Source organism: Chelonia mydas, chromosome 8 (genome assembly GCF_015237465.2).
Source record: "Chelonia mydas isolate rCheMyd1 chromosome 8, rCheMyd1.pri.v2, whole genome shotgun sequence".
In the NCBI taxonomy this organism is placed as follows: Eukaryota; Metazoa; Chordata; order Testudines; family Cheloniidae; genus Chelonia; species Chelonia mydas.
The window spans coordinates 31,695,636-31,720,813 of NC_057854.1; the positions used below are offsets into that span (position 1 = coordinate 31,695,636).

The 25,178-nt window shown below is 39.9% G+C and overlaps 1 protein-coding gene across 6 annotated transcripts in view; it reads left to right on the forward strand.

The window, feature by feature from the left end:
• The window catches only part of KCNIP1 (potassium voltage-gated channel interacting protein 1), a 770,055-nt gene that overhangs the window by 711,848 nt on the left and 33,029 nt on the right, over nt 1–25,178 (forward strand). For 5 of the 6 annotated variants that reach the window (XM_043520984.1, XM_027833636.3, XM_043520985.1 and 2 more), the window contains exon 2: nt 17,840–17,964. In XM_043520984.1, coding sequence (XP_043376919.1) covers nt 17,840–17,964 — 125 coding nt within the window. Of the gene's footprint in view, nt 1–3,219; nt 3,253–17,839; nt 17,965–25,178 lie in introns of all 6 variants that reach the window. The other variant, XM_037907416.2, reaches the window with a different exon arrangement.

Genomic DNA, 25,178 nt, shown 5'->3' on the forward strand with positions numbered 1-25,178 from the left:
ATGTATGCATGTATTATTCCTGCTCAGAGAAGCAGCAAAATGCATCACATAGCATGGTTCCCAACTATCTTTGAAAGCTACTGTATCACAAGTAATGAAGTTATCTGATATTTTATGTTTTGCTGTAACTTCCACAGTACAGCTGTGCCCTGGAGGCTTTTGTATGGGGGTTCCATGTGTTTGGATCTCCAAAGTGCTGTTATACAAAATGAGCAAAGATAAATTGAAAATCTTTGCAGTTATTCAGGAGATGCATAGAGGCATCCTCCACAGGAGACGAAGTAAGCACATGTATTAGCTAGTCTTTCAGTGGCACCTTGTTACTGTTAGGATGAACTGCTGTAGCTCACAGGTGGTGTTGCAGAATGGAAGTTCAGGATTGGGAATTCACAGCAAGGATCTTTCTAGTAAGCTGGAAGAAGGCATAAAAAGAGAGATAATGACATCATAACTTGGCCTCTCCCCTCTCCCCCCAACTCAACACTGGGAACAACATCTGGAGGACAAAGACTTTGAACTGCGGAACTTTGGTCCCAGGCTGAAAGGTAGTCCCAGCCTGTGTATTGAGGAACTGTAACCTACCTGCTTGTATCATCTGTCAGGGTGAGAAAAGCTGTTTGATTCAACTCTTGCTTAGACTAAAAGTTTAGGCTTTAGAATGAATGTTTACTTTTTATTTTCTTAAGGTAACTATTCTGGCCTTTATGCCTATCACTTATAATCACTTAAAATTGATCTTTCTATAGTTAATAAACTTATTTTAATGTTTTATCCTTACCAGTGAGTTTGTCTAAAGTGCTTAGCAAATCTCAGTTCAGGTTACAAATGCTTGTGCATATCTACTTTCCTATGAAGAAGTGGTGAACTAGGTAATGAGCTTACACTGGCCAGGCTTCTGACCAGTACAAGATGGTACAGTTCCGGGGTGCAAGACAGGGGAATTGAGGGAATTGGCTGGAGCCTCTCTATTGTGGGTTCATTCGTGGCTGGTAGAAGCATTCATGTAACTCAGTTGGGTGTGTCCCAAGGGATAAGAAATGGATTCTGATATTTCACATTCAGCTATTTGCATTTGGGCTTCTGAGGAACCTTCTCCTTGTTGGGTGATGTATTGTCTTTGTCTCTGGGTTTTAGGGTTGTTACTTTACACCACTGCTTTCTTTTCATGTTCTTATGAAAACTTTCATGGACATTGTCTGCACCTCTGCTATTTCTCTGAAGGTCCTTTTCAAAACTGTATGTGTTTTTACATCTATCCCCAGAACTTGATTCAGTGCCTATGTATGCTACACAATGAAATACATATGGGGGTGAGGGGAGGGAGCATGTGACGTTACAGACTCAGTTAGCATCAGATTCATTTTTCATCTTGGTGTGTGGTTGGTTTGTTCAGTAGCCCTCACTTTATTTCTTGAGGGGTATAGCACAGAGAATAATTGAGAATGAGCTGGACTTTGGCAGTTTTTTCTGAAGAGAAAGCTATTATACAATTGCAGAAAAATATGTAAAAGTATTAAAAATAATAATTTGTGTTTAAATGAATCAATTAGGTCTAGGGCCAGATACTAAATTATTTCCATCCCTGCAAGCATTAAATATGCAATCACAACTATAATTCTAAAGGCTTTGTCATCTAATCATGTTGTCTGCACCCCAGTCTAGAACTAGCTGAAACCCCATCCATCAAGCTGGGCTCAGGGGAGAGTGAAATAGGAAAGCTTGTGATGATTGCCTAGCTCTCAGCCCCTTTCCTGTAACGGTTCAACAAGTGAATAATATATTTGAGCAATATGAATAAAAATGTAAGCTCACCTTTGCCTTGTCGTGGGTCCTTATAATTCCATTTGTCCTTTTGAAAGGGAGGGGATGTCTGCTTGTGTTTTTTACAAGAATTCAATGTTACTCCATGAAATTCAGCCTGGCCTAAGGATTTTAGGGAGCAGATCTTCAGCTCGTGTAAGTTCATCAATGGAGCTATGAGAACAGTAAGGGCAGGCACAGATGTGCCGTAGCAGCACCGGCTTCCTTCACACCCACTTCCTTGCCCATACAGCTTACCTGCAGGGCTGCTCCCATAGGGATGAGCTTGTGTGGTTTGGTGTCTATGGCCCATTTGATCTTTGGCCTCAAACTGGCAAGGGAATTCCTACCTAACTCAGATATAATTCAGATGGTGACACATTCACCTATCAGCAGCAGCTGAGCAAGTTGTGCTCGTTTGTGTGTTCTGTTAGTCCACAAGAGATCTTTCTGGTGGTGCACAGTGATTGGCCAGGAAGAGATCAGGTGTTCGGAACTGGAGAATGTGATGAAGGGGAACACAGGAAAGCATTGCATACAATTTAGGTATTTTTGTGTGGCACTAAATAAATGGAAGCTAAGAAAACAAATGGAAGCTGAACTGACCCAGAGGTAGGAGCTTCACAGCATGGAATGAAGGCCGGGAAACTTGTGTACGTTGATATACTGAGAAATGCTCTAAAGATCTACGTGACTCTTCATAAATGGTTGCAGACCAAATCTAAGGTAAAGAGAGTGAGACAAAGTGGAACTAAATACAGTTCTAAAACAAACAAAAAAAGCCAACCTAACTCTTTTTGTTTAAACCTAATTTACTAATAACACTTCCTCCCAAGGTGCATGAGAATTGCATCAAATTACTGTGCTGCAAGTGTGGTGACTCTGAACAGGCCACCAGCCCCATGGACTTTGTTATTCCTCCACTAACCGATTTTCATTTCTACAGCCAAAGAAGTATTCTGACCAGGATGAGGAAGAAGAAGATGCAAGGCTCCCACCATTGGAAAAAGGGAGCCCTTCTGTCCAAACTTTTAAGATTGCATGAGGGGGAGGATTTGCTCTCAGAAGCGCTCAGTATCAGAACGTATTGCTCCTTCGGTGTCATGTTGCATCCCCACCTCATTGATCTCTGCCACTGATCGCATGGTTGCATGACCATTGCACATCTTCCTTCATGCAACTTCCTGTGTTTCATTGTCATACAGGGGAGAGGGAACCCTGACTTCCTTTACTGCCCTTCTGCATAAGAGAGAGAAGCAACGGACTGAGATATGGCACATCCAAATAAGAACCAGAAGATCCCGGATCTCTTTAAGGGCCCCTCCAGCTTCACTTAAAAAAACAAAAACAAAAAACAAGACAATAGTGTATATGGTTTTAATTTTATTTTTGTTAAATTGTTTTCTTACTTTTTCCTAGACTTCGCCCGATGGTCTTACCTGTCTCAGAGAGGTAAAATTTAAACCAATTTGACTATCTTGGTCATTTAACTTTCAAAGGAAGCAGTTTCCTAAGCAAGAGCAAGGTACTACTTGATCAGCTCTGCTCCCCCTTCACATGTTTGTTAGCAAATGAAGTAAAGGTGGTTGAAGATTACTTACCTCCCAGGGTATATTTTCAGGTTGCGCAATTCCCCGTACCTGGGTAAGAAGTGTCCTGTGTGTAGCCAGAATCTGCAGTCATCCAACATTCTTCTTTCTGTTCCATGATTTATTCTTTGATGTACTGTGCAGCGTTAGATGCAGCAAGTTAGTTCATTTATTTAGGGCTTCGTTTGGTATAAGTGGAAACCGCCTACAAATGTGTAGAGTAATTCTTCTCCCTGCCCCCTTTCATTCAGACTTACCCTGACTTTCACTTATAATTCACCCTGTGGAAAAAAGCTGGGAATTTAGAAGAAAGGCAGAGAAGAACATAAGGTCTTGATCCAAAACCCACTGGAATCAATGGGAGGACTCATACTGATCTCGATGATCTTGGGAATGCATAGAGTGAATACGGAAAGTGTATAAAATAATTTCAGAGCACCTTCCACAGTTCAAAGTGTGGAGAGAACAAGTGTCTGAATCATTCCAGCTCTCCTGCATATAAAAGAATTAAATGTACCAAAAGGAAATAGAAGGCAAAGTGTTTGTGAATAAGATAAGTTTACATGGGTCATTGCAAGTATTAGCAAAAGGATTCCCAGACTGTATTTTCCTATGTTCTATGTCACATTTTAATACAACCTTTCTCCACGGTTGGTTTTCACCAAGGCTCTTACAGGCATCATATGCTCATTAAGCTTAACTGTTTGTGTAATTAATTTCAGTGCTTTTGATTTAGTGGGGAAAATGAAGCTGAAATGATCTTTGATGTTTCCAAGAAACGGGGTGGATATTGAGAGGCCAATGTAGAAACAAAAAGGAATTAGAATCTCTTTGGTATAGAAATTAATCTCTCCAACCAGGCAATAATAATGATTTATTAATAAATTATAGTTCAACTTTAATTAAATATGTTTCATATTAAATTTATATTTTAGTGGGTACTTGATGCAATTTTTTAATTAACATTTACCATGAGGAAATTCTACTTAACCCTTTCCAGGTTGTGTGATACATCAATATGACTTCCTAATCCATCACTTAAACTGGAAGTCTGGAAAACATTATAGTTTGTTGACTTCCATGGGAGTAGGATCGAGCCCATAGCTGACTCCCAATCTAGTTCTGCAAGCATACCCAATTGTACGTGTTTGCCGGATCAGGCCAAAAACTGAGAGTTGACCACACAACAAGTTAGTGTGCAGCAAGCCAGGGTGTGAATCTACAGCATACTAGCTTGCCATGCAGTCCCTGCTACCACATACTGAAAGCTCTGTAGTGCACTTTGATGTACTGCTCTTTGAAATGGGAGTAACTCAAAGTGGACTACAGAACTGTTAGTGTGCCTGAAGCAGGGTCCACAGAGTGAGTTTCTGTGCAGCAAGCTAATGCACTGTAGACTATCACCCTCGCTTGCTACGACTAACTCGCCATGTAGACAAGCCCCAAGGTTCACTTCTTCTATTTATGCAAACACTTACTACTGGGAGTAGAGCTTATTAATGTTGAAACCTCACTTAACTTCAGTGAGACCACTCATTGGGGTTCTGAAACCATACATTTCAAAGTTCTTGACAAAGGAACATATCATTATCACCATTTTTCTGATGGGGAAACTAAAGTGACATGTCTTGACATAGGTTATGTACCCAGATCAGCAGTAGAGCGGTGTTTGATGCTCAAGAGAGTACTGCTTCACAAGAGTTTACTGACTGTGGCATGGCTTGAAACATCTTTATACAAGATTTTGCCCTATTAGGGACAACCACTCAGTCACTTATTTTGGTTGGTTACAGTGACCATGGCAGGGGACTGTTTATACAACTTGTTGTGACACTATATCTGAGTCTAACATCTGCCACATGCCCAAGTGATGTTGTTGCTGATTTCATCTGAGGAGACTGATCGGTCTATTTATTTATTAAGTGTATCTTTACCCAGAACATTGATTAGGCATTCTTTCATAATTTGCAAAATAAGTAAATAAATATACTTGAATATTTAATCCCAACAAAGTTTTTGAAAGCAGCAGTATCTTATTTTCAGACTGGTGGTATATTATCTGCCCTCTAGTGGTAGAAGTAGTGAATTAATGAATGTTTTTCTATTTCATGGATACTGCCTGCCATGGTAACTGATTGTTCTGTTTGACCTGGAAATATGTAGGCAAATGTCTGATATGCATTACATTTTTTAGAAATTAAAATTAATTAACAAAGGAAATTCAATAAATGGCTTTTTGTCTAATATGACAGTTAAACATTTTTCTTTTCTTGAAGGACATGATACAGAAGCCTTAATTCTAGTGGCACTGAAAGATTTGTGGGGAAAGATGAAATACTGGACCCACTCCTGCTCACCTGGAAATCAATGGAATTTTTTTCCTTTGGTGTCAGTGGGAGCAGGATTGTACCCTTCTGTCAGATCTTGTGTATAAATAGCGAGTTCCATTTGTGCTTGAAAAAATCTTTTTCCCCCATGATGAAATTATATATTTTGTCAGGACGTGTGTGGATGTGTACATAGGTTGACAATTTGATGTTATTTTGGCTCTTACAGAAAGAGGCTTAAATTATTCTCTTCTGATACTGGAGATTTACAAAAATGTAAATTCCATTCAGTGTCGTTTACAATGGTGAAATTCACTTTGAGAGACTCATTTTCAAGGGGATCTAGGTAAGGAAATGCTCAAATTTTAAAGGTAACAAAGGTATAATTAGAATCAATATAGGAGATTATAAATCAGATCTGAAAAACAAACCCTGTTAAATAATTTCCAAACTGTGTTAATATATCTTATATATAACTTAATATATAAGTTAAAATATCATGTTTGATCTATTTTAAGGAAAACTCCATCTCCATTCTCAAGCAAACAGCAAAAGCAATAGAATGCAATAATCTTCACCAGCAGCAATCCATAAAACATTCATGCTTATGTAACAGTGTCAGGGTTTTTATTCTTTGTAAAGTAAAGCCACTATTTATTCAGTTTGATATATGAAAAAAATACATATACCAAAAATTACAGTCTTGACCAGTAAGAAAATCTCCTCTTACCCCCATCCACCAGGCTAATAATGCCCTCTCCTGTCTCTTACAGGCATTTTTCTTACTGAAAAAGAAAGATAAGTTTTTCAATATACCCTTAAGGTCAGTAGGCTCTGGCTCCTTTCCATTAAGAGGAAAGCGAATTCCAGAGTGGAAGGTACTGCTGCCAATCCCACCTGTTTAAACCAGTTTGCTCGTAGCAAGTAACAAGTAAGTTAAGATGCTGAAGCTATGGCATGGCATGAGGATCTTTCAAGGTTACAGGACTCCGACCAATTTGATCTGTATTCATAAAAAACACTAACGAATTACATTCAGAAACATAACTAAGAAAACATAACCTAGATAGAGCTACTATAATGCAGGTGCATAACTGGTTGGAAAACTACTCCCAGAGAGTAGTTATCAGTGGTTCACAGTCAAGCTGGAAGGGCATAACAAAAGGGGTCCCACAGGGATCAGTTCTGGGTCCGGTTCTACTCAATATCTTCATCAATGATTTAGATAATAGCGTAGAGACTACACTTATAAAGTTTGCGGACAATACCAACCTGGAAGGGGTTGCAAGTGCTTTGGAGGATAATTCAAAATGATCTGGACAAACTGGAGAAATGTTCTGAAGTAAATAGGACGAAATTCAATAAGGACAAATGCAAAGTACTCTGTTTAGGAAGGAACAATCAGCCACACACATACAAGCTAAATCTGAGTCAACAGTGTAACACTGTTCCAAGAAATGCAGACATCATTCTGGGATATATTAAGGAGTGTTGTAAGCAAGACATGAGAAGTAATTATTCTGCTCTACTCTGTGCTAACAAGGCCTCAGCTGGAGTATTGTGTCCACTTCTGGGTGCCACATTTCAGGAAAGATGTGGACAAATTGGAGAAAGTCCAGAGGAGAGCAACACAAATAATAAAAGATCTAGAAAACATGACCTATGAGGAAAGATGGACAAAATTGGGTTTGCTCAGTCTGGAGAAGAGAAGACGGGGCGGGGGGCAGGACTGGAGGGGAAGAGAAATAAGTTTTCAAGTACATACAAGGTTGTTACAAGGAGAAGGGAGAAAATTGTTCTCTTTAATCTCTGAGGATAGGGCAAGAAGCAATGGGCTTAAATTGCAGCAGAGTTGGTTTAGGCTGGACATTAGGAAAAACCTCCTAACTGTAAGGGTGGTTAAGCATTAGAACAAATTGCCTAGGGAAGTTGTGGAATCTCCATCATTGGAGGTTTTTAAGAACAGGCTAGATAAACACCTGTCAGGAATAGTCTAGTCATTACTTACTCCTGCCTTGATGACCCCCTCGAGGTCCCTTCCAGTCCTACACTTCTATGATTCGATAAAGGAATAAATGCAGATCAGAGAGAACAATTGTAATGTCTATTCTCTGCAAGAAGGACTGCTAAGCAAATGGATAATCACATTGTACATTTGGTGGAGTTTCCAGCTTGTCTTTAGAAATAGCTCCACATAGAGTCCACTGTAGAAGTGTCAAAGGCACAGATCACTGCTGCAAGATCTAGATCCAAAAGAAAAAGTTAGCAACATTAATCACTATGCACACATGGGGGAAACATACTGCTTAGTTACTATGGTTGTCTGTATCTTCAGCAGCTGCTGAGGGTCCCAACAAGAACTCCAGGTTGAGTAATTAAGTAAAACTGTCTGTTCAAGGACAACTTGCAAACAGGATAAGAGGCAGATTTCTCTAAATTAAGAATTATTCACCCTGTTGTGTTAGTTAGTGTTCACTTAAGTAAGTGAGAGACCTGGCTTCCAAACTAAAAACTGGCGGGCTATGTTAGGTAGGTTTCAAACTAGGTTGCAAGGGAGGGAGAGCTTTGATCTTACACCAAATATCTGGTTTATATTTCCAATTATAATGAACAAGATGATCTACAAATAAGATGTCTACAATGAACAGAGAACTACTTCATTGAAGAGCTATAGCTAAACACACATGCAAAGAGCATGATTAAAAGTTATGAATTACAGTGCTGCTGAATTATGATCCACATCTAGCCAGTTTTACTTAAATCTCTATAATGATTCTTACTGGTGGAATGTTCATCATGGTGAGTGCAGTAAGTTTTCATGGGTGAAACATAAAAGGAAAGAGGTGATAACGAAAGCAGTAGGAAATGGCATCACTGGAAAACAAAGAAAAAGCGCCAGGTTTCAGTCTCAAATACTTTAGAGTGTCATGACCAACCATGACATTCAGAGTTATAGGGAACAGTACTTTGAGTATTCCTACTTGGGGTGACACATACAGCTAAATATGGATTCTCAAATAGATACGTCAGGAACAGGAAGTAGAGGAGAACTATGAGCCAGGAAATAGAAAATCCACCCAGAGGAGAACCCATCCAGGATGTATTCTTACCCATAGAGAGGAACTGGCTGAGAATTTGAGAGTACACAGTGACCACAAATTCCTGTCGACAAACAGTATTAAGAAATGGATTCATTGGGCACTTCAAAGTGTAAGAATTCAGTTGACTATTCTAAGATATCAGAAACCTAGGCCCTCAACAAATACTTATATGTGTGTGTATCCCTGAAGCTAAGAACATGTGTAGGTACAAAAATGAAGCAGTGAGGTTCTATAAAAGGACATACTAAATTCTATGAGTGTGGTAGATGACTGGAGCATGTTCAAACAAACATGAGAATTAAATTGCAAGAAATTTTGTTACCACTGAAAAACAGGAAACCAAAAGTGGTCAGTATGGCTTCATGAGCAATTTATTGAAAGACCTGGAAGTACAAAAAAAGCTGTACTACAAAGGGACAAAGTTGGAAGGAGCCAGACAAGGTTAGTTAGTTAATCAAGGCTTGTGTGGAAAACATAAGGACTAAAAAAGAAGCACATTTAGTTAATGCTAACCAAATGAAATAAGGAGAACAAGTAAGGCTTTTACAACTTCATTTGGAGGGAAAGTAGGCACAATGAGGAGAGAGACCACACCAGTGACACGTCCAAAATGGATGAACTACCTGCTTGTTAAAAATCTTGTTTTAACCAGAAAAAATAAAAAAGATGTATGGGAAATTAGGAAGAAAGGAAAACTTAGTCGATATAGCTACTGTTCTAAAAATAAGGTATGGGAATGAGTGGGAAAGATGAATAAATCATCATGTCTGCATGATAGATATCTCTGGGCTAACAAACTAGTTAGCTAATGACATTATTAAACCACTGGCAATTATTTATTTAAAAGTGCTGAAGAACCAATGATACACTCGAGGATTGGAAAAGAGCAACTGTGTTTCTGAAATTTTTCTTTAAAAAAAAATCACTCCTGGCATTTAGTCTCCAGTAACACGATGGAATAAATATTGAGAGAAAACCTTGTGAGACACTCTTATGTTCACACATCACTAAAAAGTGAGATTCAGTGTAGGAAAAATGCAGCTTTGTACCTCTGAGGGTCAAACACACCCAATTTCTATACACAGAGACGTACTTGAAAAGCTGAGAGTCTGGAAAAGACTGAGCTGATGTGTGATAGCGGATAGCAAATTGGAGGTGTACATTTAATAAAGACAATGTGATTTAATGCAATATATTTAATAAAGACAATGTGATTTTTAGACGATATGCAGGAGCATTGTATCACAAATAAGAATATTGAGATTACCGTGATCAGATTCAGGAAAACATTGATTGACCCAGAGAGAAATGAAGGAATAAAGGCCTGGAGAAACTGACCTAGAAATGAATGAAAAAAACTAAGCAATGACTAAAAAATGCTGTGAAAACACTGTAAGAATTTTGAAGAGTCTAAACAATGAAGGCCAAATTCTGTCCTTGAATACTCATGTGCAGCTTGTTAGGGCTCCACTGCCCTCCCTAGGTTCTTGTCACGCAGACAGAAAGCAGAAGGCCAGAGTCCAAAGTGCAGGCAATGCAATGCCTGTTGGAGTTAACAAGGAAGCATAACCATAGCTCTGTACACCAGTAGAGCTTTTCCTTTTCCCCTCCTCCTTCTTAGCAGGCTTAATTATATTGGTAGTGCCCGTCCCTGGTCCCACCCCTTACGATTTATGGTCATGTTCCGTTTTGGAGGGCCTTGAATCTGGAGGCTTCAGTACCAGAAGAGTGAGGTTGTGTTCTGGCCAAGGCTACTTTTTCTTTGGCTTTTTGTGTTTCTCATACCTTGCCCCTCCCAGCTGGTTGCTTGACCTTGTCTTGGGAAAGGAGTCAAGGCAGTTGTATATTAATCTCCAACCATATGCAGCAACATTTTAGCTCTATTTCTTATCTTTTTTTATTATACTAAAAAAACCATCTTGTTGTAGGCAGAACCAACACACTTCTTTCTTCCTTGTTCACATATGTTGATAAGGACATAAGGCACAAACAATTATATTTGAAAAACCTCAAAATTCTCTCTCCGGCAGATAAACAGGCCTAAATACTGTGACAGGGTCGGGCAGGATGGCTATAGGAGAGTAACAGAAGGCAGATATACAAGCCCCAGGCTAAGTAGGTCCCTTTTCCCTGGGTAAGGTAACAGGGAAGGTTCCAGAACAATCAGGAACCTTCTGGAGACAATTAAGACAGGCTGATTAGAACACCTGCAGCCAATCGAGAAGCTGCTAGAATCAATTAAGGCAGACTAATCAGGGCACCTGGGTTTTAAAAAGGAGCTCACTTCAGTTTGTGGTGTGCGTGTGAGGAGCTGGGAGCAAGAGGCACTAGGAGCTGAGAGTGAGAACATGGACTGTTGGAGGACTGAGGTGTACAAGCATTATCAGACACCAGGAGGAAGGTCCTATGGTGAGGATAAAGAAGGTGTTGGGAGGAGGCCATGGGGAAATAGCCCAGGGAGTTGTAGCTGTCGCACAGCTATTCCAGAAGGCACTCTAGACAGCTGCATTCCACAGGGGCCTGGGTTGGAACCCGGAGTAGAGGGCGGGCCTGGGTTCCCCCCAAATCCTCCCAACTCCTGGTCAGACACAGGAGGAGTCGACCTGGACTGTAGGTTCAGAAAAACGGCCAAGCTGAGGGCTGCTGTGAAGCTCCAAGGCGAGCAAATCCGCCAGTAAGCGCAAGACCCACCAAGGTAGAGCAGGAACTTTGTCACAATGCATAAATAAATAAATATAAATATTACCATCACTAACACAGCTCTCATTGGCTGCCTGCATATAGGTGCACAACACCCCTACAGAGTTCATCTTTAAAAAGGGAGAGGAGGAGTTTATAAAGCCACCGGTGGAAATAACTATGAAAAATGGGATCCAACTGAGCAAAGTTCAAATGTAAATATCAGATGTATATAAAAAAAATATACTAATTGTGAGATCCATTGGAATAGTGGGGAATAGTTACTCACACAGGGAACATTTGGAGGCTACGTCATTTTGGTCCTTTAAAAACCAGACTGGACAAAGTAATCATGAAACAGCTTTGAAGTGACAAAGGGAAGACAAAAATAACACAGTAGGCCTTTTCTGTCTCTGCTGTATACAGTGTGATTCTGTGAAATGACGCTTGTTGTCCTGTCAGAATGACATCTTGTTGGTGTGTAGTAGTAGGATGAACCCAAATGTTCAAATCCTCACCAAAGGAGAAGTGGATTATTATTATTAGGATATACCACATACTCTGGATTGATTTTACTATGAGAATTACTGTCTGCCATTTTCAGAATGTATGGGTTTGAAAACAGTTGATTCTATTTCAGTGTGGTCACGTTTGTTTTGGTAAAGTTTCTAAATGCCTCTTGAAGGAAAGCATCATGGAAATTATAGAAATACGGGGCTGAAATGGATCTCAAGAGGTCATCTAGTGCAGGATGAGAAAGTAGAATGTGAAAGGGATAGCTCATACAGTCTTCATCATAGACTTGAGTGATAGATACTGATTCCTGAATGTAGAAAGGAATGTGTTTTTAAAAAGAATGGATTCTTATTTTCCCTAACCCTAGTCCTGGAATTTGTTAAAAAGAAAAAAGTTTAGAGAAGTTGAGCAACATAAGTGCAGGGGAATGGACTAGATGACCTCTCGAGGTCCCGTCCAGTTCTATGATTTCTTAGCGTAGGGAGTGGAGAAAGTCGTTATATACAGCAAAAATCTGCCTGACTTTTAATAATAAAATATCTGTCCTCTGGGACCAAAGGTTGTGAATTGGAAAGAATCTGTGCATTCAGGACAGGCTGAAATAGATGAACGACACTGATATTCCCATTGAATGAGGCTGGGATTTATCAAAATGTAGCATGTCACTACTGAAATATTGTGTTTACCAAGTATTCTTTGATATGGGAATATTTTTAATAGCTGGGATGCTGGTATTCATTCTTCAGTTCATACAAAATATGGCTTCATAAGCAAAAGAAATAAGTTTTTTAATCCCCAGGCCTTTAGACCTTATTCATTTAAAACAAACATAGGACTGCAAATGAAGTTTTGCAAAGGTAAAGTCTCCCAGATCTTTCCCTTTAATTATTGTTTGTTTTTAGAATATGAATACCAAATACTAATTTAGGAAACTGATCGCCTAACAATGGAGAAACCAGTGATACTGTGAATACATAATTTTATAAATGGTATCAGTCTTCCAAAAATAATGAATCAACCTGACAATTGCTTTCCAATGAGCCTGCCTTAAATCTTGCTGAAGTCATTTACAGCTGTGCCAAGGAGTTGTAAAAGGCTACCATCCTGACTTCATAGCATTTTTTAACTTCTTTTGCAAAGATGTAAATGACAACACAAGGTGTGAAACAGCAGGGAGTTGGATCCAGTGAGTCTAACTTCTGTTGCCAGAAAAGTTATCATTCCTCTGATTTCTAAACATTGTTGTATTTTTTCTCTTTCAGTATTTCTTTTATTATTTTATTGGGAATCAAAATGAGATTTGCAAATGATATTAAGTGTAGGATTTTTTAGTTTTATTTTTGAGGAAGATTGGCACTAGATTTAGTTTTTATAATTTTCTGGTACATTCCTAGGTCTCCATTAGTTTTGAAAAATAATTTAGGGTACAGTAATTTTATTTATACAGTTCTCTAATATGCTAGGATGCACAACAATTAATTTGTATATTTTCAAATAATGTTTAAAAGAGCACATACTGTTTATAGAGCTGCTCATCCTGTTCCTTTGTCTGATCTAGTGGTCTATAGCACATCCCTACTGGTACCCCATCTTGTGATTTATCAGTTAGTATTTTGATCCATAAGCATTCCAGCTTCTGTCCTTCTGAATTGTCAGTAACCTTAAAGCAGACTCTGGAGAACCAAGGTGGGACAAGCATATTCCACAGGTGAGAGCCCCCTGTGGAAAATACCTACAGCCTCTCATTTAAATCAAAGGGCCTGAGTTCAAATACCTCATTGGATTGCAGCGCTGCCTATCACCGAGTAAGATATGCAAGATCTGGGAGATGCAGGAAAAATTATTTTTTAAAAAGTCAAGTTTAAATAGCCAAATCCTTGTTGGGCAAAAGTCGAGTCAAATTAATTGTTTGTGCTTATATTCCACCTGCATTTTTCACCTAGCTTCCACAGTGATTGACACTCTATAAATACCTTAGATTAGATCAAACCAATAGGCAATACTACCAGAATGTTAACCCATGAGAGGTCACAGAAAAGGGTGTGGAAGCTGAGCAGTGCTAAAGGAGATAAGTTCAGAGAATGTGAACTCGGTAAGGGGGAGGGGGAGAGAGAGTGAGCAATGCTTAATCCTAAATATTGCCTTTGTGCTGCACAGTTTATTAAAACATGAGAAAGGAGTGGGATACACAACTGACTGTGACAGGTACAAACTGGTTGATTGTACATAGCAGAAGAGAACCCAGACATGTTTGGGCAGATTGAAAATGTAAAGTTTTTAATTAATTTATTTCAAGGCACTCATGAAAAATCATGTTCAGACTAGAGGTGGGTCTCCCTAGGTTGGATCCATTGTTGACTGATATTCTCTTTCTTTCTGTTTCCCATTTATCGTCTCCTTCCCACTTTAAGACCTTTTTCTCCACTGCACTCTTTTTTTCCCCTCCTTCCTCCCCCATATTCCACCCTTTCATCTTAAAAAGAAAATGAGGACTTGTGGCACCTTAGAGACTAACCAATTTATTTGAGCATAAGCTTTCGTGAGCTACAGCTCACTTCATCGGATGCATTCAGTGGAAAATACAGTGGGGAGATTTATATACATAGAGAACATGAAACAATGGGTAATCTCCCCACTGTATTTTCCACTGAATGCATCCGATGAAGTGAGCTGTAGCTCACGAAAGCTTATGCTCAAATAAATTGGTTAGTCTCTAAGGTGCCACAAGTCCTCATTTTCTTTTTACAGACTAACACGGCAGCTACTCTGAAACCTTTCATCTTAGGACATCTTCCTCCCCACCCATCCTTTTTTCAATGACCTCTGTCTTTCTCCTCATCTCACAGCCCCTTCTTTTTTCCTTTCTTCTCCATCCCCCTACTCTTCCTTCTAACAGTATCTCTTCCAGACTCTCTCCTCTCCGTGGTCTTTAGTGGTGTCTCTTCGTTCTTCTCCTTTCCAGGACTCGGGCTCCCTCTGCTGATGGTCCCAACCCCTCTTTCCCCTTCACCATTTCATCCACTTCTGCAGACCATAGCGCTCTGTTCACAATTTCCTTTCTGCTACTGCCTCTCAGATATGCTCTTCTCGATCTAACTAACCTTATAAAGAATTCCCTATGCCTTTACTCCCTGTCAGTCTCTGAGGATCCCTTTGACAAGGTGTCTCCCTCTGCTGTAGTGTTTCAATTAAAATTATCTGAAGCTGAGTGCTAAACATCCCCATTAGACAAATGTTGCAATTATGTGCAGTGGCATTCATCTTAATTAATCTACACAATCCCATAAAATGATTATCATATTTGGAAGCATACTGGTGACCAGTCTGAAATTTCTTCTGCTGAATACACATTGTGGGGGTGCTGTGGGGGGGAGGGGACATATTTGGCTATTGATTATACATATTTCATAATGACACGGACTAGTAATGTGATTGTCAGTCTTCAAATTACTACTAGATCCATGCAGATTGAATACTGAGTTAACTGTGAAAGGGGGAAAGAGGAAAACACAGTAGAGATATTCAAATTCCTCTTTTCCAGTCAGGAATAAGAATATTCTAGGTTGTGGCATCTAGTGTCCTGTAGAAATAACTAGTGAGAGGGAGAGTCTTTAGTGCTTCCTATATCGAAATGCACAGTCTCTTTGACATGGCTTTTCAAAGTTCATTCAAGTCCATGCCCTCCCATCTTGGCAGGACTGATTTTACTATTGCTGATGAGTGGGTGAGTGTCAAGTCTGATAGCATTTAAAAACTCCCCACATCAGTTCATTCCACTACCGAGCTATTTGAAGAGTTATACATATACCAAAGTTTAGGCTAAATTTTCTTTTCTGTACCTTAAGCCTATTCCTTATTGCCCTGTTTTTATTGACTAGGAGTATGTGTATGTCTCTACTAGAATCACGGGGTGTGATTGCAGCTCAGGTAGACATACCTGAGCTAGCTTTAATCTTGCTAGTTTGGGTCCCAAAAGCAGTGAAGCTGTGGCAGCATGCGTTTAACGGGGGCTACACAAGCCTCTGCAGAACCTTGGGTAATTACTCATGGGGCTAGCTGGCACTGAAGCGAGTGCCACTGCAGCTTCTCTATTCTATGACATGAGCTCACTAGATTAAAGCTAGCTTGGGTATGTCTATGCAAATTGCCATCACGCCCGATAATTCCAGTACAGATGTACCCTAAGACTCATGATCCAAGAGGAAATTAGGTTAAAAACAAATAGTCAAAGCTTACTTGATCTTTTCCGTAGATGTCATTAACCCAGCCATTAAAACTACGTGTACATACTATTATAGTGGGAAAGCCATGAAAAGCATAGTTAAAAACATTGGATCACCCCTACTTTATATTTCCTGTAATGATCTGCTGATGATAGCTTAGACTGGAGATGACAAAATTTGGACCTGGATTTGAATATTTTAAAATTCAGCACCCACAGATTCTGACTTCTGAAGAACACAGACATAGAGGATGGAAAGATTCCCCCCATGCTCTGAGGCCAGTTTAAATTCACAAGAAATCTAACGCATAGGATAAATGACCAGCAAGGTTTAAAGGGCTGATCTCTGCTCAAAGCTCCAATGTAGACCAGGAGAATTTTCCTTCTCAAACTCATATTGACAATTAGTTTATCATTTCTCTGTGCATTTGGGAAGGAATCAACCATAATTCACCATAGTAACCCAAATGATTTTTACAGGATATGAACTGAGTAGTTTTGCCATAAGTGTGTACTACAGTCATTGAAGGTCTAGAAAAGATGAAATTTTTTTGAAGGTGAGTTCATACTGGAAGTGCTCACTGACCTTTATACCATAGAGGTGGTGAGGGTTCATGGCTTAGGGAGGATTGGTGCTTTTGGGACAGCTGTGATGAATAGTCACATCTGGCTTCAGGAGTATTATTGATAATCTCAGACTGGCATACAGTAACCATATGTTCAGATCGATGCTTTTTTGGGCACTGCTAGCGAAATGAGATTTCTATAACCTACAAGTCACATGGGAGGATTTGGGTGGAAGCATGTATGCATGTGTCCAAATCCATGTACTTTCATAAGAAAAAAACTTTTACACCAAATCCACATGGGCACTGCACGGCTTACCTATTTCACCCAAAAGGCCATGTAAGCAGAGGGCCAAATTCCTCCTGGACGCAACTCCATTGGACTTAACCTGAATTACACCTGGAATGAATGTGATCCATAATGTCCTTAATACTTCAAGCTCTTTTGATAATGTACAAAAGAGAGAGAGTTTCTTTCTGTTTCCACTCAGTGTAATGTCATGTCTTAGTATAATATGTTTAAGCATGTCTGCTCTGTCACTTACCACTGATGCTTGCATGCTCTTCTTTAAGACTGGTTTCAGAGTAACAGCCGTGTTAGTCTGTATTCGCAAAAAGAAAAGGAGTACTTGTGGCACCTTAGAGACTAACCAATTTATTTGAGCATAAGCTTTCGTGACTAGCACCCTAGGATTACTCCTTTGCACTGTGCAGGTATTTAAACAGGTAACTTCCACCATTTCTTTAGTGGAACTGTGATTAGCTACTTGTCCTCCTCTTCATGTCCTCAATTTCTGCCCTGGGAGCAGAATACTAAATATTTACCCCCTAATAAGGAATTTGGGGTATTTCTCTACTCTTTAGTTTTAATTTTGCTTTTAAAGGATTGAAACCAGTTGTATAGAGAAACTCCGTGTTAGCTTTTCTCTCTTCTTTTTGTTCTCGAGATACATCAATATTCCAGTTATTTGACCTGTCTGTCTCTTTAATATAGCAAAGGTAGCAATCAAAGTAAATATTTCCATGTCTTTTCTTTTAGATAAAATTGAAGATGAATTAGAAATGACCACGGTGTGCTATAGGCCGGAAGGACTGGAACAGCTTGAAACACAAACCAATTTCACAAAGAGGGAACTTCAGGTGCTTTACAGAGGATTTAAAAATGTAAGAACCAAAGCATTGCAATGAATTGGCTAATGTATATGTCATCACCATCCCTCTGCTGCATGGTATCCAAACTACTCCCCTGTGTTCCATAGCTTTTATCCTGGTAACAATGACACAGAGATTTCATTCTGGAGGCCTGGGCTTTTTGAAGCAGAAGGATCTGAGTTCTAACCCTCCAACCACAGTGAAATATACATGAGAAAAGCCTTATAAATATTTTTTCTTGGCATCATGATCTGCTTAAAACTAGAACTGAATGAATATCTATCATGTGATTTACTCAGCAAATTTAGGTGGTTTGCCCTGATTCCCAAATATTTGCAATCACATAGCAATTTCCTCAAATGCATTTGTAGGTTGAAATTAACTCACAATATTATTTTCTGATTTTTTTTAACTCTTTGGATAGATCACAGAGTTTTCTGTGAGTAATTGGTTCTTGGTATTAAAAATTGAGCTCTCTTGGTTAGTTGCTAAATATGCTGGAATGCCGTATATAGGACCCTACCAAATTCACGGTCCATTTGGTCAATTTCACGGTCATAGGTTTTTTTAATTGTAAATATCATGATTTCAGCTATTTAAATATGTAATTTCACAGTGTTGTGATTATAGGGATCCTGACACAAAAACGAGTTGTGGGGGGGGGTCACAAGGTTATGAGGGGGAGGCGGGGAGTGTGATACTGCTACCCTTACTTCTGCACTGCTGATGGTGGCGGCCCAGCCTTTCCTGTGCAACTGGAAAGTGGTGGATGCTGGCCAGGATCCCAGCTCCAAAGGCAGAGCCGCCGCCAGCAGCAGTAGTAGTAGAAGTAAGGATGGCACGGTATGGCATTGCCACCCTTACTTCTGTGCTGCTGCCTGCAGAGCTGGGCCCTCAGTCAGCAGCCGCCAGTCTCCGGCCGCCCAGCTCTGAAGGCAGCGCAGAAGTAAGGGTGGCAGTACCATGAACCCCCTAAAATAACCTTGCAACCTCCCCTGCAACTCCCTTTTGGGTCAGGACCCCCAATTTGAGAAATGCTGTTCTTCCCCGAGAAATCTGTATAGCATAGACCAGATTGCATGGAGGGAGACCAGATTTCACTGTCTGTGATGCATTTTTCATGGTCATGAATTTGGTAGGCCCTACCCATATACTAACACATTATTAACTATTTGAATATATATCAACATTTCTCTTGGATAGGTCATAACTTTGACGGGGGTGCCAGGCAGCACTCCCACCCTGTGCTGTGTCAAATACTGCCCTATCTCATTACAAATGTCCTGTCAAGTGCTAGGAGATCACACATGCAAGCTTGATAATCCCTTTCCACAAGTATTCATTGGAGTAACACTTTGTTACCGGAGTACTCACAGACAGTAAAAACAAGATGTGCAGGCCTAGGAGAAAATGAATTTTTAAATTCAAATGAATACTCTGAGCTTTTTATGACATAATGCCACCACAGCTCTGTGAGAAAACTTTGTCTACACATAGATCTCCCCTGATTCCAGCCATCTGCATATCTGCACTGGTATACTCCCTTCACGTGGCTTAGTGTTATTTGCACTGTTGATATTTACCCCAAATTGCAGCTTTAGCATGGTAAATCCATAGTGTTGATGGGTAAAGTTACATCAGTGGCTGGAACTGGATAGGGTGACCAGATGTCCCAATTTTATAGGGACAGTCCAGATTTTTGGGTCTTTTTTTAATATAGGCTTCTATTACCTCCTACCCTCATCCTGATTTTTCACATTTGCTGTCTGGTCACCCTAGAACTGGAGCAGATCCCCAGAACCCTTAAATACAGCAATCATACTTCACACTAAGATTCTACATATGAAAGGTTAATCAATGGTAGATGTGGTTAGCATGTTACATACATGACTAGGTTGTTTTATAGATTGTTATAAGCATATTAGTAGAAGGTATTGTAGATGGTTATAAGCCACGGCTGGTAAGCAAACTTTTGGACTCTCTAATAATTATTAATTTATGTATTAACACATCTATTATTCATTTATTAACTGTAAATGGGACCTTCACCTTAATATAAAAGATGATTGCTTTGTCTCTCTCTCTGCCCCATTCCTGTTGTCTCTGCTCTCCTCTACTCACATACATGCCCACAAAATCTCACACTTTCTCTGCTCATTTGATTCCAGATGCAAGCAGATTCACTTATGATAAAGTACATCAAATGTCTCTGCCAAACAGATATGTTCTTTATAATATAAATTAAATTTCACTCTGCACTGATCATATATTTTCATTAACATTTCTCCTTTCATAGAGTGTTTTGCCATATATATGCCACAGGGAGTATATGTACTTTGCATGTGTATTTCCTGCTTATCTATCCATGCATTGGTACTTTTTTAAATACATAGAATACCTTCTTAATATGTTGATTTGCTGGGACAGAGTTGGGCTGAATTATTAGTTCTTTCATTTAGTTGAGTTTTCAAAGAAAAAATTATAGCTCTTCATAAATTTTACATGCAGCATATACACAATGGGCCATATGCTATGGTAATTTACACTCTGCCCATTCTAATTGATTTAAGTGGCAAATCTGGCTCAGTGTCAGTAGTATCTCCTAACCTGCCTGTCCCATGGAAATTCCAGTTTGCAAGCCCTGGCTGCTGGCCCATGAAAGCTCTGTGGGACTCAGCCCGATCTCGTAGATCAGTGAAACTCAGATTACAGTGGTTCAGGAGCCGAATTACTGATCAACATTACCCAAAAGAGCCACAGCAGTGTGAATTCATTGTTTCATTTACTGTAGTATTATATATTCATATTTAGACAGTATGACAGGAAATATTTAGTGTGTCTGTGTATGTGCATGTGGGTGTGTGTATATATATATATATATATATATATATATATATATATATATACACAATAATATATAATAATATATATATATATTATTCTCACAGCAAAATGACTGACCAAGTATTATTTTGTGAGCTATAATTGGTTAATAACATAGTAAAAGCATCCTGATTGGTTAATAACTTAGGCTGGTTAATTGTTTAAATCACACAGTATTTTAATATCATGTGTGGAAAAGAGCTGCAGGAAACACATTTAAGAGCTGCTTGCACCTCACATGCCTCAATCTGAGTACCACTGTGTTAGATTCTTTTTACCAAAGGTAATCCCATAGAAGTCAAGCACTACTCCACTGCTGAGTATTACTCTCAGGAGCAAGGGTTTGTGGAATCAGTCTGCAGAGGCAGCCCCCATTTTGAGGAAGAACTTAACCACACCCTACAACTGCAGAATGCTGCTTGTGGGTGGAATCTGTCTGTCCACAGCACACTGGCTGCATTCTAACTTGTGAATTCTGCTGAAATCAAACCAATTACCCTGGGCTAGATTGTGATCTGAGCACGGGGTCCTGTGCAAGCTGCCTCACCTCAGCACTTGCCCTAAGAGGCGCGTGTGCCTGACAAACCAGTCTGAGCCACAGTTGCTCCGGAGGGTGGGGAAGCAAGTTACTACACTGTTACTTGAAAGGATGCCGTTCACATCTCCCAGCATGTGTAGGGTGGGTGTGGCCAAAACAACACCAGTTCCTGCCCATTTACTTCTAGGGAGAATATTAAAGATTGGGTGGACAGGTGTACTTTTCAACAGACCCAAGAGCTGAGTGATAAGGTGTAAGGTAAACCCATATTTCCTTGCTCAGCTGACTAAGCCAAGGACAGAACCTAGCCTTCAATTTCTCTGTGTAATTTTTCCCCATTAAATGTTTGTTTTACTTTGTTCTAAGCACATTATAAAACACTTTCCCCCGTATTAGCCACAGGAGATCTGGAATTGTTGTATGTTTCTAAGGTCTCTGAAATACCTTTTTATATTGGTGGCGAAATCTGTGTGTGTTCAACTTTGCTGAATTTCATTGCTCATCAGTGTGAGTGATTCAGCCATGTGCACTGTAAAATGGACAGGTACTGCAAATTTCAGCATGGCAGCGCTCTCAATGCATCTGATTCTTGGCCCCTGCCACTTCTGTTCAGAGAGTAAATGTGCTATTGTTTTGCAATATGGAGAAATTACTACTCAGCAAGAATAATTATTAGCAAGTTCATTTAGTCAGTGACTTTGCCCATTTTCTAAATTTGGCATCGTTGAAAGTCTTGGTATTAATTCACATTGCCACCACAATCCTGTTTTGCTCCAGATTGTTAGGACAAAGCAATATTAATGCTATCCTTTTCTTCTGCTAAGCACTCAGTATGCTTAAAGTATTAATATGTTGTGTTTCAGACAAAACAAAAGGACAGCTTTAGAGTTTTTCAATAAATCATTATTGAGATGGGATGAGTAATTATACATGGCGGCCGCACTGACTTAGCTGTTCCCCCATTTCCTATAGCTTTTAGCCATCTGTTTTTTGTGATGGTGTTACAGTGCCATCTGGAGATTCAAATTCCCAGTGGATATATGGTCACTTTTCTATATCTTGCTTCTACTTATTTCCTTTCCTTGGATGATTGTGGTGGTCCTGCTTAATTTACATGATGGCACCTAGTTGTTAAGATGATGGACACTTTACAAGTGCATATAATGGGCCAGATTGTCTGCTACATCCAATTTAAACTGGGTGAAGTAAATGGGAGTAAAGGTCTATCAAGGAGTGGCTCACTGACACTCTGCTTGGCCCTAAATCCAGATTAGAGCATCCTGGAGGCTGCTCTAACCTGAACCAGTTTACTACCCCCAACCTTTCCAAGCTCATTATCAGAAGTAAAATCTCCACAGCCCAGGAGACACCAACTCAAAGCAACACCAGACACTGCCAGAACAACAGATACAAACCCTGCAGACATATCTCCACTCCTATGATATTCAGCACTCCCATAACACACCTTTCAAGATCCAGGTGTCCTTTACATGCTATTACAACATGTAATGTACCTCATTCAGTGACTTAAATGCCCCCATAACAACTATGTGGGTGAAACATGACACTCCCTATGCTCCTGAATGAACTCACGCAGAAGAATGATAAAAGCCAAAATGCCATATCACCTGTGGGTGAACACTTTTCACAGAACGATCACTCTATACCTGACCCTGGTCCTCATCCTGAAAGGAAACCTGCACAACACTGTCAAAACACAAATCTGGGTGCTTATATTCATAATTTGCAAGGTACTAAAAATCATGGACTGAATAGAGACACCAGATTTATGACAACAATCACTTACGCCTTTTTCTCTGCTACCCCCCCCATCCTTCCTGCGTCCCTACCCCCCATGACTGGAGAACTTTTAACGGGCCACTTCACCTTGAATGGTCCCTTGAAATGTGTTCACTATTTATGCTGAACAACCTGTTCCACCTTTTATTTAGCTGTGACAGTCTGGATATGTCTACCCTGCAATTAGATGCCCAAGGCTGGCCTGTGCTGGCTGACTTGGGCTCACAAGGCACGGGTAAAGGGCTGCCTAATTGCAGTGTAGGCTTCCAGGCTTGGGCAGGAGCCTGGGCTCCAGGAACCTGCGAGGTGGGAGGGTTCCAGAGCTCGGGCTGCAGCCCAACCCCGAAGTCTACAATGTACTGAAACAGCCTGGGAGCAATTAAACAGCCCTGCAGTCCCATCCCGAGTCAGCTGGCACAGGCCAACCATGGGTTTTTAACTACAGTGTGTACATACCCTCTGAATACATTTCCCAGACTTGAAGAAGAGCTCTGTGTAGCTCGAAAGCTTGTCTCTTTCACCAACAGAAGTTGATCCAATAAAATATATTACCTCACCCACCTTGTCTTTCTCATGTTCAGAGTAGTCTATTTACACCCCTAGAGTTAGCCAGCTTTCATAGTGGGTATAAACAAGGGGCAAGATTAAACTGTACACAACTGGTCTGATTCCAGTTGTGCTGAATTTGCAGTCAGCAGCCTGCATAAAAAGAAAGGTAGGACCCAGGGTAGTGGAATGCTCCCCTAGGGGAAACAAGGCCCTTCAGAAACTCTTTTAAAGTCTTACTTCTTTTGGGATTGATTGTATGAATCTAAAATGGCTGGGCCTTTTATAGTTGATCTACTGATTTGTGAAGGGTTCTGGGTAGTTAAGGAAACCAGTTGTTGACTGCAAAAAGTATTTTCTTTAATGTTAAATAACCAAAAAACAAAACTACAGAACCATCAGCCCCTATTCCATATGTTCTGGTCTTCCTTTCAGTGGGAATGTCAGTACAGTTGTAGTGGTGATGGCTAATAGATCTGGTATAAAGTCAAAGCAATGCTTTAGTGTCATCCGGAAAATCACATCTTTGAAGACTGAAAGGAAGAGCCATACGAAAAGCTGGTGTTCCAATAGAATATAATCCCTACAATAAATTTTAGCCCTTGGAAGCAAAAGCGAAGGTAGCAAAATCTGAGGGTTTACAAATTCCAACGTAAATTCCAAAGCTGTATTGAAAGAGACAATGCCAATACAATCCAGAGCTGTTGTTACCCATTTTTAGGTAACTGAGATGATACGAATGAGTGTCTTCCATTTCAGTGGAGATAAGTGTTGACTTCTTAGTGCTCCTTGGTATGTACATAGTCCCGGTGTACACTTACTTTTGAACACTGCTAGGTGTTTTTTTTTCTTTTCATCCACTCTAAGCACTTGCTAGTCATCCTTTGACATCACTTGACTGTCCTTGAAAGTAATGGGTAATGTTGATTTCTTATTCAAACAGCAAAAAGAATTGCAACTGATTCTCTTTATGTGGACTCAGCTCTTTAGTTTAGCATTTCAAAATCAGTGCAAGATGCTGGATTTGCATACCTGCCCTGTGGTATTGTTTATGTTCAGTAGTTAGTGGGTTTCTGGAAAAAGTGCATTTGGTTTCAGCACCTTAAAAAACAAAGCCACTAGTGGTCACTTTTCTCATTCTTCTATGGATTTAGACACCTTGTTCGATATGTAAGAAGAGTGCAAATAAAAAAAGAAGCAACGTTCAGCTAAAAAAATAATCCATTGTCATTCAAGTCAAGGGTAATGTTCCCAATGTCTTAAATAGTGCAGCATTTAGCCCTGCAAATAGTACTGTAACTCCTTACTAGATGTGCATTAATACTGCCAAGAAACTATCCAAATGATCAACTCATTAAGGCTACAATTTAGTCATGGCGGTCATGGCAGTCATGGATTCTGTGACTTTACCGGACCTCTGTGATATCTAGGGCCTCAGGAGGCGGAGGCGGGACTGTGT